Genomic DNA, 15,274 nt, shown 5'->3' on the forward strand with positions numbered 1-15,274 from the left:
TGAGCCAGGCCAGCATTTATTATCTGTCCCTAATTACTGAGGGTATTTAAGAGGCAACCATATTGCTATGGGTCTGGAATGACATGTAGGCCAGATCAGATTGAAAACAACAAGGTTGATGTCCTTCCCAAAAGGATATTAGTGAACCAAATATGTTTTTACCACAATCAACTGCAGTTACATGGAACATTGCAATCTCCAATTTCAGAATTTTGTTTAAAATCACTTCCAAATTTCACCAACTACCCCAATGGGATTTGAACCTTTGACCCTAGAACTTTTGGATTACTAGTCTGAATTGCTAGTCTGGTGACATTAACAAGATGCCACTGCCTCCCCTTCAAGGTCAAGAATAAATGAAAATTCTCTCTTACTTACAGTGCAAGAACTACAAATCAACAAAAATATTTCCAAAGATGATCATTTACATTACGTACCAACCATCAAAGAGGCATATCTCTGAGTAGGATCAAATGGGCACTGTCCTTTACTCTCTTCTGGCTTATTTTCCAGTTCAATTTTGCCATTGTTAATTACCTATCAAATAACAGATGTGTTATTTTGTGTATGTCAAGTTCTATGGAGGTAAGATTGCAATGACAATGTGTGAACAGGACTTCTTATAACAATGTAGTTTGGAACAAAAGAAAGGACAGGTAGTCCAATCATTCAATGAATTCTTATACAGTGAGTACGGAAGCCAATTTAGATGCTCACTTTAATCCTTTGCAAAGAACACACAATTTTATTCACAGATATAATTTTTTTTTGTCACTTTGGTACAAAATTCTCTTTTTTCCCTCCTCCAGCACAAAATTCACAAGGATATAAATCCAGGAAGTCAAGATGCACAGCGGAGTAGCACACTATTTTAACTGCCCTGAGACCTAGATTTGGCCCAGCTTGAGTTTCATATCTCCTGGATAAGGAAATGGAATGGGACAGTGAATAAAAAATCAAACATTTCAGTCTGGATCACTATCATGTGATTCTTGTTTGAAAATGGATGTGTGAACTTTGATGGGAACAAAATCTGGCTTAACTGTGACGACTGTGATGACAGAATAGTCCACGAGCAATGAGAGATGTTAGATATCATACATTCATAGTCAATGTGTGTAGAACCATGTTTACTGCCTTCGGATATAAGTGAGAACGGCCACTTGAAATAAGTTATCTGAAAACTGTACATCTGCAGGAGTAGATCCTTCAGTATCAGTATGGAGGGCAAGGTGGAAAAGGAAAACAAATGAGCAAAATATACAGAAGGCAAGGAGAATAGGAGAAGTTTTAACTAAAAGAAATTACAAAATCAATTGTATAAGGAATCTTCAAAAAGAGAGAGAATGTGGCCTTAATTAATTACATTGCCTCCACTAGTACCTCAGTCTGATGTATTGTAGTGTTGTGGTATCTGGCGAACCACAAACCAGAGATAGGAATCAGGAAAATCTATGTCACATATTGAAACTGTTTCTGCATATCACTTCAGCAATACCACCTCATTCAGTACAGTATAACAATGTGTAAGGTACATTTTGAATTTTACTTTGGTTACACAATACATTTTTATGTTCTATAGGTTTCAGCGTAATTGAATAGGTTCTGTAATGTAGCTTTCTTTATACTCAGTAACCAGCTTATTGTTGAAAAAATATAATATTAAAATTAGTATTTCTACAGCAAAATCTGTGGCAATGAGCTGCAGATAATATCTCATATTGTTCATTTTTATCACAAAGTAGAACTAGATTAGCTACTGGTAAGATCTGTACAGGTAAGATTTCACATATCAATTTTACATAAATTACAATATCAATTCTTTGTTAATACTTTACTTCAGTTAAATTGTATGGTATGAAATAAGCTGAAAAAAATTCACAATGTGAATTGATCTGAACTCATCTCACTTCAGTGCAAAATTCTAAACTCAAATATTAATCCAGTGAATGTGATGCTAATCTCTACAGGTGTACTGACCATATAATCACATGTCGGCTGAAATGCATTTGTTCCACAAACGTACATTCTAGTTTCAGTTAAACGCTGGAGAATGCGTATGTAGTTGCGGCAATCAGTCTACAATGAAAAAAATAATTAGCTAAAAATCTTGAAGACAATGGGTGCCCTTTACCAACTAATACGACTCACAGATTAACGTCAACAGACAAAGCTGGGAACTATAGACCAAGTAAGTATAGACCAGTTACGTGAGAAGATTCTGAGAGACAAGATATACACACATTTGGAAAGACAGGGTTTGTTTAGGAATAGCCAGCATGACTTTGTGTGTGGGAGATCATGCCTCACAAATTTGTTAGAGTTCTTTGGTGAAGTAATCAGGAATGTTGACAAGGGTAGGGCGATAGATGTAGTCTATTTGGATTTCAGTAAGGCCTTTGATAAGGTACCATAGGGTAGGCTGTCTGGAAGATGCATGGAATCCAGGGGGACCTAGCAAATGGGATACACAATTGGCTTGATGGTAGGAAGCAGAGGGTAATACTGGCAGAATGCTTGCCGGACTGGAGGCCTGTGACTAGTGGAGTGCCTCAGGAGTTGGTGCTGGGCCCCTTGCTGTTTGTTATCTATATCAATGATTTGGATGAGAATATCCATGGCATGATTAGTAAGTTTGCAGATGACACGAAAATATGAGGCATCTTGGACAGTGAGGAAGGATATCAGAAATTGTAGCAGGACCTTGATCAGCTGGAAAAGTAGGCCAAGAAGTGGCAAATGGAGTTTAATATAGGAAAGTGTGAGATCTTGCATTTTGGAAAGTCCCGAAGAAGGGCTGATGCCCAAAACGTTGATTCTCCTGCTCCTTGGATGCTGCCTGACCTGCTGTGCCTTTCCAGCAACACATTTTCAGCTCTGATCTCCAGCATCTGCAGTCCTCACTTTCTCCTTTTGGAAAGTCAAATCAAGGTAGGAGCTTCACGGTGAATGGCAGGGCCTTAAAGAGTGTAGTAGAACAGAAAGACCTTGGAGTTCAGGTGCACAGTTCTCTGAAAGTGAAGTCATAGGTAGGGCAGTGAAGAAGGCTTTTGGCACACTGGACTTCATCAGTCAGGTCACTGAATATAGAAGTTGGGAATTTGCAGTTGTACTGGATGTTAGTGAGGCCACACTTGGAGAATTGTGTTCAGTTTTGGTCATCTTGTTATAGAAAGGATGTTATGAAATTAGAAAGAGTGCAGAAGAAACTTACAAGGTTGTTGCCAGGACTGAAGAGTGTGAGTTATGAGTAGAGTCTGGACAAGCTATGAGTGTTTTCTTTAGAGCGTAGGCGACTGAGCAGGGATTTTAAAGAAGTGTAGAAGATCATGAGAAGTACAGATAGGGTGAATGCACTCAGCCTTTTTCCCAGAGTTGGGAATCAAGGATTAGAGGGCATCAGTTTAAAGTTAGAGGGGAAAGAATAAATGGGAACCTGAAGAGCAACTTTTTTTAAACACACAGAGGGAGTTATGCTTATGAAATAAGCTGCCAGTGGACATGGTTGAGGCGGGTAGATGAACAACATTTAAAAAGCATTTGGAAAAAAAATAGGAAAGGTTTAGAAAGATATGTGCAGGGAAATAGAATGGATGGCCATTTTGGTCAGCATTGACCAGTTTGGGCCAAAGGGCCTGTCTCCATGCTGTAGGACTCTATGACTCTGAATTCAGATCCAATTATGGGTGATATGAAATTCAGAAGGATAGAAAACTGTAAGGGACTTTTACTGCTGCAGTTGGGCTACAAAGTAAGATGCAATATCAATATGGTTTACTCATTTTGTGATTACTATTCCCTCAGTCAATGACAGAACATAAATGTATTTTAAAATTGAAATAAAATATTATATAAGCATAAGGACAGGTATGATTTACAGATTGGTCTACTCCTCTGATCAAGGAGCTATAGCTTAGGCACTTGTTATATTGTTATGACATGGCGGTGAACCCTTCTGTTAATTAAACCAAACACCCAGAAAAGCTCACCTCGCCTCGTAATCTGTTAAAATAAATGACAGAATTCCCAAATTCCACTACTGAAAAAGTTAATATCAATTTTTTTTACTCTAAAACTGAACATTAAACAATAACTATTCACAACTCTAAACATCCCTTTCTCTTAACTGCTTATTATCTGCCTTCAATTCTATAACAATATACTGTTGCAAGACTTAATACACACTTAATGGTAAGTCCGAGGGAGTGTTGCTGAACAAAGAGACCTTGGAGTGCAGGTTCATAGTTTCTTGAAAGTGGAGTCAGATAGGAGAGTAAAGAAGATATTTGGTATGCTTTCCTTTATTGGTCACTGCATTGAGTGGGGAGGTCATGTTGCAGCCGTACAGGACATTGGTTAGGCCACCTTTGAACATTGTGTGCAATTCTGGTCTCCTTCCTGTTGGAAAAATGTTTTGAAACTTGCAAAGGGTTCAGAAAAGATTTACAAGGATGTTGCCAGGGTTTGAGGATTTAAGCTATAGGGAGAGGCTGGGGCTGTTTTCCCTGGAGCGTCAAGGGTGATGGGTGACCTCATAAAAGGTTGATAAAATCATGAAGGGCATGGATAGGGTAAATAGACAAAGTCTTTTCCATGGGGTGGGGGAGTTCAGACCTTGAGGGCATTGGTTTAGGTTGAGAGGAGAAAGCTATAAAAGGGATCTAAGGGGCAACTTTTTTACGCAAATGGGTGGTACATGTATGGGATGAGCTGCCAGAGGAAGTGGTGGAGGATGATACAATTGCAATATTTAAATGGCATCTGGATGGGTATATGAATAGGTAGGGTTTGGAGCGATATGGGCCAAGTGCTGGCAAATAGGACTAGTTTAGGTTAGGTTATCTGGTCAGCACAGATGAGATGGACTGAAGGGTCTGTTACTGTGCTGTATTCTCTATGACTCTATAAGAGACTTATTAAAATTACATCAACTTAATTTCAAAACCACACAGCTGCTGTCATCTTGTGTGACTTCACTCTTCCAGCTACTGAATTCCCTGGGCCATCACCTTTCTATTTACTGCAAATATGTTTCATATGGAGAGATACCTTTAATAGAGAGAGTGTTTCTTAATTTCTTGGATCTCTCTCGATGGCAGTTGCTCTTTCTGCAATTTTCAAAATTTCTGCATTTTTATATCCCCAACATTGAACTGTCTCATTGGTTCAATGCTGGCTAAACAATAAATTCAAACTCTATCGGGCTTTAGTATCCTGGGGCATAATTTAAACTGATCAGTTAAATTCAAATTGTTATCAAGATAGCAACCAATTCAGGTATCCATTTCACAGCCAACTGTCATATATTTTCAATTTTCCAGTACACTCTGGGACTGCCATTAGTCATATACACAGGTGATTGTAATCTTTCAGATGAGAACAGCATTCAGTCTTTCGTAAACACACTCATAACAACATCAAAGGACAATGAAGTGTCAAAATTATCACCGAAGGGCAACTAGCTCTCATTCTAGAGAATGCCAAAATTATGCTGTACTAGAGAAACTGGCATCAATCTCTCCTAAAAGTAAAACTGAGCATCAATTTCAACATGGTTATCAATCCAGAACAAAAGTATAATTTTATTAATAAGTTTAAATGATCTATTCATTTCACAAAATGTAATGCTGCAGTCAAGATTGCAATAATTAAAAAAGACATATGACATACTGAATCTAGATACATGTTTTGGCAAAATAAGCTTTGCTGAATGGCATAAAAGGCAAAAGGGTGCTCTGTAAGATTGCCAAAACAGATTTGAGCTTGTGAAAAGTATGTGCATAATTTCACAAAAATTATGTATTTGTCAAAGCTTTCAAATCTGCTGGCCTTAAGCTTTTGGGGAAAAAAAACTTACAATAAAATAGCAGTAAAACAGATTTTCTTTACCAGCTAACATAAGTCTGAGGACTAATACTACAGGATTTGAGCTGCTTGACAGATTTCATAAACTATCAATATACAGTGGGTGCCTGTAAACTCTCAGTTTGCCGGAAAACATCAAGTACTTGAAGTTTTGAAAGTGGGGATATGAATACAATGAATTATTTTATAAAGGATTAAGTACTTGAAAGAATTTAAATGCACGGAATGCCTTTTTTTAAGTGTTCTTTTCTTAAATAATGAATTCATTAATTGTACTTAATAACATTTTATTTAACGTCAGCATAGATCCTGGCCATGGAAAATACTAGGTGTGTTGGCAAGGAGGTTCTAAGGGCAAAGAGTAGTGAGGCTTATGGGTTGACATGAGTTGATACTAAGTTGGCATGGCGGCTATAAAAAGACTATGGGATGGATAAAGACCATAGGTTGATACGGTGGAAATGAGATGACATTGGGTGGGTGGAGGTCATGAGATGGATGTGAAGTGCAAGGTGAGGTGATGGGGTGAGAGGAATGGAGACTGTCTTTTGTTTCATAATTTAAATTTCAAATAGCTGCAGCAAAACCCTAGATCACCAAAGCAGGCCATTCCCACAACCCACCTTTGCACCCAGTAACCAACCTGCTATCTCCATCTGTTTCTGTAACTCTAGTTTATACACATCTCCTCGAAATGAAATTCAGCTATGCAGAATAATTTCTGGCCCTTTACCCTCCAAGTCAGGTTTGAGATGCTGAAATTTTCACAAATCTGAAATCTCAGGAATGAAAATTCAGGGTCTGCTCTCAGAAACCCTGTGGTATGGATGAAAAGCAAAAGCATCACTCTTGGCTCCTGAGTTTCATCACAATAACATAGGATTGTGAAACTGAAAAGCAGAGTGGAATTAAGCTTCATGGTTACCTCAATAGCTTTCTGATATTCCCTACCTATGTTCACATATGAAAAACTGCTGTGGGCAACTTGTGACCATACACCAGTGAACAGGTAAGGTGGTAGATTTGAATGGTAGGACCCCAAGGAGATACAGAGGATCACAGGGACCATGGTGTGAATGTCCATAGATCCTTGAAGGGAGCAGGACAGGCAGATAAGGTGGTTAAGAAGGCATATGGGATACTTGCCTTAATCAGTCAAGGCATCGAATACAAGAACAAGGAGGACTCGATGGAGCTGCATACAACATTAGTTAAACCACAGTTGGACAACTGTGTGCAGTTCTATGTGCCACACTATAAGAGGGATGTGATCGCACTAGAAAGGATACAGAAGAGATTCTGCAGGACGTTGCCTGGACTGGAGTGTTTCAGTTATGAAGCAAGTTCAGAGATTATTTTCGTTACACCAGAAGAGACTGAGGAGTGATCTGATTGGGCTGTACAAAGTTTTGATGGGCATAATTAGAGTAGATAGAGAGAGATTTGTCCCTTATTAGAAGGGTAAATAACCAGGGCTGTGTTTTAAAGTAAGGATCAGGAGGTTCAGAGGACACTTGAGAAAAATTGATTTCACATAAAGGGTTGAGAACATCTGGAACTCATTGTCTAAAAGGATGGTAGAGGCAGGAACTCTCAAGACATTTAAAAACTAATTCAGATGAATCCACTTGAAATGCCATAGCATACAATGCTATGGGTTAAATGTTGGAAAATAGGATTGGAATGGATGGATTTTGAACATCAGCAAGATAGACCAAAGGGCCTTTTCATGTGCTGTAAAAACTTGGAACTCTCACAAAAACAAAATTTTGCTTTCGTTTTTACAGAACAATTTTTTTCTGATATGAATGAATATCATTTATGTTCAAGAGTTGAGATCTTTCACTTCTTTGGGAATACCCAGGAACAGACTAATGATAATTAACAGTTTATGGAAAGTCCTTGGACACAAATCTTAATTTTGTTGTATATTTCTGAATAAATAGTAGATTGTTCTAATAAACCTGAAGTCACTTCAGAATGTTCCTATGTGCTAGGACTCCACATTGTTATAAACCATTGTTGACGACAGCTATAAAGGTAGTTAGTTACCACTGCATACAATATTAATTGTAGAACATACCTCTCTCGACTTTCCTTTGTACATACATTCATTTCGTTTACTTTCAGGAACAGCCCATATTGCCTGGAAAAAAAGGGAGAGGAAGTCTTGTAAACATGTACAATTAGAGATGAGCACAGAGTCAGTATTTGAGGCAAACTGGGGAGGCTTTAAATAAAATTTTAAAATGAAAGTACTGCAGGACTTGCACCATCTGTGCAAAGATGAACCAATTGATCTTTTAGTCATTATGACGAGTCATCAGAACAGATTATTGGAAAGATGAATCACATTTAAGAAGGAACACAAGGAAAAGGGAATTAGGGAAAGACATGGCAAAAAGGTGACCTGTCCCAAAGAGACAAAAAAATGACAGTAGGAGACAAAGGAATGTATAATTACAGGAATCAACGAAATGAAAAGCACATTTTAAATAAAACATAGTTTGAACACGGGAATCATGAAAATCCTGAAGGTAAAGGCTTTAAGTGAAGTGGGTCAGGGATCTGATGACAAGGAGGCAAACCATCAGTCTGAAAGATGCTGGCCTGCACCTTTATTGCAGACTTTGAGGCACTACATGCTGCTCATAGAATCATAGACAAGCATTGAGGCATGCACAAGCATCCAAAGGAAAACATATGTATTCAAGCCTTCATGTACCACCGGCATCACTTGGCACATTAGACTTATTGGTCATCTCAAATCATCGAACTGGAGCTGCAGCAAGTAATCTTTGATCCTGAGGCACCGTCTAAGAAGGATGCAATGTCTGCATGTGTTTTTCCCTTTTCCTTCTCGGCTTACTGTTTAATACTGCTCATCTGTAACATCTCTCAATCCTGAGGGTTACGAAGCCTAAAAAGTAAACTAACTCACTTTTCTACATACACTCTCTTATCATGTTGAAACATTATATTCTGATTTCTGCACCAGTACAGACATCTACAAATCCATAGCAAATAATCAGCACAAGAAACAAATGTTATTTATCACTTTCTTAGCATGTCAAGAAGGTTAACAAAATAAACCATACGCATTGAAAAGCAAACCTAATTCTTGAACACAATGCCAGAATCCCAAGCTACTTCCCAGACATGGAATCAGTGGAACCTACAGTATAGGAGGAAGTGATTTAGCTCTTGTGCCTGTGCTGGCTCTTTGACACAGCAGAAAATGTGTTGCTGGAAAAGCGCAGCAGGTCAGGTAGCATCCAAAGAACAGGAGATTCGACGTTTCGGGCATAAGCCCTTCTTCAGGAATGAGGAAAGTGTGTCCAGCAGGCTAAGATAAAAGCTAGGGAGGAGGGACTTGGGGGAGGGGCGATGGACATCTCCATCGCCCCTCCCCCAAGTTCCTCCTCCCTACCTTTTATCTTAGCCTGCTGGACACACTTTCCTCATTCCTGAAGAAGGGCTTATGCCCGAAACGTCGAATCTCCTGTTCCTTGGATGCTGCCTGACCTGCTGCACTTTTCCAGCAACACATTTTCAGCTCTATCTCCAGCATTTGCAGACCTCACTTTCTCCTCTTTGACACAGCAGTCAGGCTTAGTTACCAGCGCCTTTTTTTTGTCAATAATCCTATCAAGCTCCTCATCTTCAAGGACCTGCTCAGTTGTCTTTAAGATAATTTTTGGAAGCAGGTTCAACCACCTTGTCAGATATTACTCAGTCAGATTAAAAAAGAATGGTAGAGAATAACTAACAGGTTAAAATCAGGTGATATAAATTAGAATACACGAGGAAGCTAGTTAAGTATATAAAAAATAAGAGTATCTGACATATGCAAAAAAGAAAAGGGTAAGTAAAAGATGTATTGATCCTCTAGAGAGTAAGAATAGGAATTAAGAGACAATATAAAGGAAATAATTGATGAAATGAACAAATGTTTACTTCTGTCTTCACTATAGAAAATACAACAAATATTACTGGAACAGTTGTAATTCAGGAGTTCAAAGATAAACTTTGCAAAATTACAAATCACTAGACCAAGATGGAGGACAGGAAAAATTTCTGGCTGTAACAGCTGCTCCTTTTTGGAGGTATTATAGGTGTTGGAGGTGATTTCTTCAAATTCCAGGAGCAGCAATTACTATTTTATATGCTGTTGCATTGTTTTGGAACTTCGTAGGAAAAAAAAGTCAAAACAACAGCACTTTTAAAAGGGAGAGCTACAGACAAAGAAAGCACAGGATGAGGTCAGTGCAAGAAAGAGAAAGAGAAAGAAACCCACACTGCTAACTGACAGAGCAGTGAACCTGCACAGTTACTGCCTTTGCTGTTTTAATCCATGTATCGCTGGATATTGGAGTGCATTTGGGAAAATTAACAAACAATGAAATTCACAACTGATCTTGGAGGAGAGGACACAGCACAGAAACAGATAAGTGGTTGTTTTAAGCGTGGCCTTACAGTAAGTTTGTAGTAGGGAGTAGAGCGGGTTCTTTCTTGATTAAATGATTTATTGTTTTGGAAAATGTAGGAGATGATGGATTCTTAGAGGAATGTAGCATAATCAGCCAAGTTTCTCATATTGAGACTGGCTCTAATGCAATGAGGGGTACGTTGGCTTCCAAGAGATCGATTGTGTTAGGGGACTCTTTAGTCTGAGATAGAGACAGACGTTTCTGTGGCCAGGAGCGAAAAATCAGAATGATGTGTTGCTTCCCTGGTGCCAGGATCAAGGATGTCTCAGGGAGGGTGCAAAATGTCCTCAAGGGGGAGAAGGGCCAGCAGGAGGTCATTGTACACATTGGAACCAACGACATAGGAAGGGAAAAGGTTGATATTCTGAAGGGAGATTATAGAGAGTTAGGCAGGAATTTAAAAAGGAGGTCCTCGATAGTAGTAATATCTGGATTATTCCCAGTGCTACGAGCTAGTGAGGGCAGGAACAGGAGGATACAGCAGATGAATGCATGGCTGAGGATCTGGTGTATGGGAGAAGGATTCACAATTTTTGATTCATTGGAAGCTCTTTTGGGGTAGAAGTGACCTGTACAAGAAGGACGGTTGCAACTAAATTGGAAGGGGACTAATATACTGGCAGAGAGATTTGCTAGAGTTAGATTAGATTCTCTATAGTGTGGAAACAGGCCCTTTGGCCCAACAAGTCCACACCGTTCCCTCCAAAGAGAAACCCACCTAAACCCATTCCCCCAACCTACATTTACCCCTGACTAACGCACCTAACACTATGGGCAATTGAGCATGGCCAATTCACTTGACCTGCACATCTTTGGATTGTGGGAGGAAACTGGAGCACCCGTAGGAAACCCACGCAGACACAGGGAGAATGTGCAAACTCCACACAGACAGGCGGGAATCAAACCCAGGACCCTGGTGCTGTAAGGCAGCAGTGCTAACCACTGAGCCAGCGTGCCGCCAAAGTTGCTTGGGAGGATTTAAACTAGTATGGTGGGGGTTGGGGACATTGTGGGACCCAGGGAGATAGTGAGGAAAGAGAGATAAATCTGAGACTGGTACAGTTGGGAAAAGAAGTGAGTCAAACAATCAGGGTAGGCGGGAATAAAACAGAGAACAAGATAGGACTGACAAATTAAACTGCATTTACTTCAATACAAGAGGCCTAACAGGGAAGACAGATGAACTCAGAGCATGGTTAGAAACATGGGACTAGGATATCATAGCAATTACAGAAACATGGCTCAGGGATGGAGATGACTGGCAGCTTAATGTACCAGGACACAAATGCTACAGGAAGGTCAGAAAGGGAGGCAAGAGAAGAGGGGGAGTGGCATTTTTGATAAGGGATAGCATTACAGCTGTGCTGAAGGAGGATATTCCCAGAAATACATCCAGGGATGTTATCTGGGTGGAAGTGAGAAATAAGAAAGAGATGATCACCTTATTGGGATTATATTATAGACCCCCTAATAGTCACAGGGAAATTGACAAACAAATTTGCAAGGAGATCTCAGTTATCTGTAAGAATAATAGTGTGGTTATGGTAGGGGATTTTAACTTTTCCAAACATAGACTGGGATTGCCATTGTGTTAAGAGTCTAGGTGGAGAAGAATTTGTTAAGTGTGTATAAGAAAATTTTCTGGTTGAGTATGTTGATGTACCTTAGAGAGAAGGTGCAAAACGTGATCTGCTCTTGGGAAATAAGGCAGGGCAGGTGACTGAGGTGTCAGTGGGGGAGCACTTTGGGACCAGTGACCATAATTTTATTAGTTTTAAAATAGTGATGGAAAAGGATAGACCAGATCTAAAAGTTGCAGTTCTAAATTGGAGAAAGGCCAATTTTGACAGCATTAGGCAACAACTTTCAAAAGCTGATTGGGGGCAGATGTTCGCAGGTAAAGGAATGGCTGGAAAATGGGAAGCCTTCAGGAATGAGATAACGAGAGTCCGGAGAAAGTATATTCTTGTTAGGGTGAAAGGAAAGGCTGGTAAGTATAGGGAATGCTGGAAAACTAAAGAAATTGAGAGTATGGTTAAGAAAAAGAAGGAAACATATGTCAGGTATTGACAGGATAGATCAAGCGAATCCTTACAAGAGCATAAAGGCAGTAGGAGTATACTTAAGAGGGAAATCAGGAGGACAAAAAGGGGACATGAGATAACTTTGGCAAATTGAGTTAAGGAGCATCCGAACAGTTTTTACAAACACATTAAGGACAAAAGGGTAACTAGGGAGAGAATAGGGTTCCTCAAACATCAGCAAGGTGGCCTTTGTGTGGAGCCATAGGAGATAGGGGAGATACTAAACGAGTATTTTGCATCAGTCTTTACTGTGGAAAAGGACATGGAATATATAGAATGTAGGGAAATAGATGGTGACATCTTGAAAAATGTCCAGATTACAGAGGAGCAAGTGCTCGATGTCTTAAAATGCATAAAAGTGGATAAATTCCTAGGACCTGATCAGGTGTACCCTAGAACTCTGTGGGAAGCTAGGAAAGTGATTGCTGGGTCTCTTGCTGAGATATTTGTATCATCGATAGTCACAGGTGAGGTGCCGGAAGACTGGAGGTTGGCTAACATAGAGCCACTGTTTAAAAAAAGGTGGTAAGGACAAGCCAGGGAACTATAGACCAGTGAACCTGATGTCAGTGGTGTGCAACTCGTTGGAGTGAATCCTGAGAGACATGATATATATGTATTTGGAAAGGCAAGGACTGACTAGGAATAGTCAACATGGCTTTGTGCTTGGGAAGTCATCCTGTTCCTTGGATGCTGCCTGACCTGCTGTGCTTTAACCAGCAACACATTTTCAGCTTGGGAAGTCATGTCTCACAAACTTAAGTGAGTTTTTTTGAAGAAGTAACAAAGAGGGCAGAGCAGTAGACGTGATCTAAATGGACTTCATTAAAGCAGTCAACAAGGTTTCCAACGGGAGACTGGGTTAGCAAGGTTAGATCTCATGGAGTACAAGGAGAACTAGCCATTTGGATACAGAACTGGCTCAAAGGTAGAAGACAGAGGGTGGAGGTGGAGGGTTGTTTTTCAGACTGGAGGCCTGTGACCAGTGGAGTGCCACAGGGATCGGTGCTGGGTCCACTACTTTTTATCATTTATACAAATGATTTAGATATGAGTATAAAAGGTTTCGTTAGTAAGTTTGCAGTTGACACCAAAATTGGAGGTGTCATGGACAGCGAAGAATTACAACGGGATCTTGATCATATGGGCCAATGGGCTGAAAAGTGGCAGATGTAGTTTAATTTAGATAAATTTGAGGTGCTGCATTTTGGGAAAGCAAATCTTAGCAGGACTTATACACTTAATGGTAAGATCCTAATGAGTGTTGCTGAACAAAGAGACCTTTGAGTGCAGGTTCATAGCTCCTTGAAAGTGGAGTCGCAAGTAGACAGGATAGTGAAAAAGGCTTTTGGTACATATTCCTTTATTGGTCAAAATACGGAGTACAGGAGTTGGGAGGTCATGTACAGGACATTGGTTAGGCCAATGTTGGAATATTGTATGCAGTTCTTGTCTCCTTCCTATCAGTAAGATGTTGTGAAACATGAAATGGTCCAGAAAAGATTTATGAGGATGTTGCCAGGGTTGGAGGATTTGAGCTATAGGGAGAGGTTGAATAGGCTGGGGCTGTTTTTCCTGGAGTGTCAGAGGCTGAGGGGTGACCTTTATAGAAGTTTATAAAATCATGAGGAACATGGATAGGATAAATAGACAAAGTATTTTCCCTGGGGTGGGGGAGTCCAGACTAGAGGGCATAGGCTTAGGGTGAGAGGGGAAAGAGGTAAAAGAGATTTAAGGGACAACCTCTCATGCAGAGGGAGGTAGATGTATGGAATGAGCTGCCAGAGGAAGTGGTGGAAGCAGGTACAATTGCAACATTTAAATGGCATCTGGATGGGAATATGAATAGGAAGAGTTTAGAGGAATATGGGCCAGGTGCTGGCAGTTGGGACTAGATTGGGTTGAGCTATCTGGTCAGCATGGACGAGTTGGACCAAAGGGTCTGTTTCTGTGCTGTACATCTCTATGACTCTATGACTAGAGATGTAATATTAAGCATACGAATGAAACTACAGGCAGACAAGTATTTGGCTTCAGATGGACTTCATCTTAGAATCCTAATGAGGTCATAGATACATTGACATTAATTTTCCAAAACTCCCTGGATTTCAACTGCATTGGATAATAGAAAATATGGCACCTGTATTCAAGGTACAAGGAGGCAGAAAACAGGAGACTAGGTAAAAACAATGACTGTAGATGTTGGAAATCAGATTCTGGATGAAGGGCTTTTGCCCGAAACGTCGATTTCACTGCTCGTTGGATGCTGCCTGAACTGCTGTGCTCTTCCAGCACCACTGATCCAGAAAACAGGAGACTGCAGCCTAGTCAATTTGATGTCTGTTGTGAACAAAGTGTTAGAATCGATCATTAAGAAATTCTAGCTGTGCACTTAGAAAAACATCAAATTAATCAAGAACAGTCAGCATGGTTTCATCAAAAGGAAATTATGTTTAACCAACTGATGAATTCTTCAAAGGAATCAGATGCGATGTGGATAAATGGGAGTCTTTGGACACATTAGACGTGCATTTCCAGAAAGTACTTGATAAGATGCCACATCAAAAGTTACTGCACAAAGTGAAAGCTATGGAGGAGGTTCAGAGATGGTTAGCTAAACTGATACCAAGATTGAGCTGTTTACTTTAGATAGCTTGGACAGGCCAACATTGTCTGTGCTGGCGCTTAGAAGATTGAAGAGTGATTTTGTTGAAGTGTATAAGATCTTGAATGGGCATTAGGCAGATTTGAAAAGGATATTTCCTCTTGTCGATCAGAACTGGGGGCACTTTTAAAATCAGGGATTGTCCTTTCAGGAGAGAGAAGAGGAGAATA

The 15,274-nt window shown here is 39.9% G+C and overlaps 1 protein-coding gene across 1 annotated transcript in view; it reads right to left on the minus strand.

Moving 5' to 3' along the window:
- The window catches only part of LOC132829204 (semaphorin-4E-like), a 78,235-nt gene that overhangs the window by 39,643 nt on the left and 23,318 nt on the right, over positions 1–15,274 (minus strand). Inside the window, exons 3-5 of the mRNA XM_060846573.1 lie at positions 7,949–8,011; positions 1,981–2,079; positions 438–537 (exon numbers count right to left, since the gene is read on the minus strand). Of these exons, the coding sequence (XP_060702556.1) occupies positions 438–537; positions 1,981–2,079; positions 7,949–8,011 (262 nt within the window). The remainder of the gene's footprint in view (positions 1–437; positions 538–1,980; positions 2,080–7,948; positions 8,012–15,274) is intronic.

This window comes from Hemiscyllium ocellatum, chromosome 28 (genome assembly GCF_020745735.1).
Source record: "Hemiscyllium ocellatum isolate sHemOce1 chromosome 28, sHemOce1.pat.X.cur, whole genome shotgun sequence".
In the NCBI taxonomy this organism is placed as follows: domain Eukaryota; kingdom Metazoa; phylum Chordata; class Chondrichthyes; order Orectolobiformes; family Hemiscylliidae; genus Hemiscyllium; species Hemiscyllium ocellatum.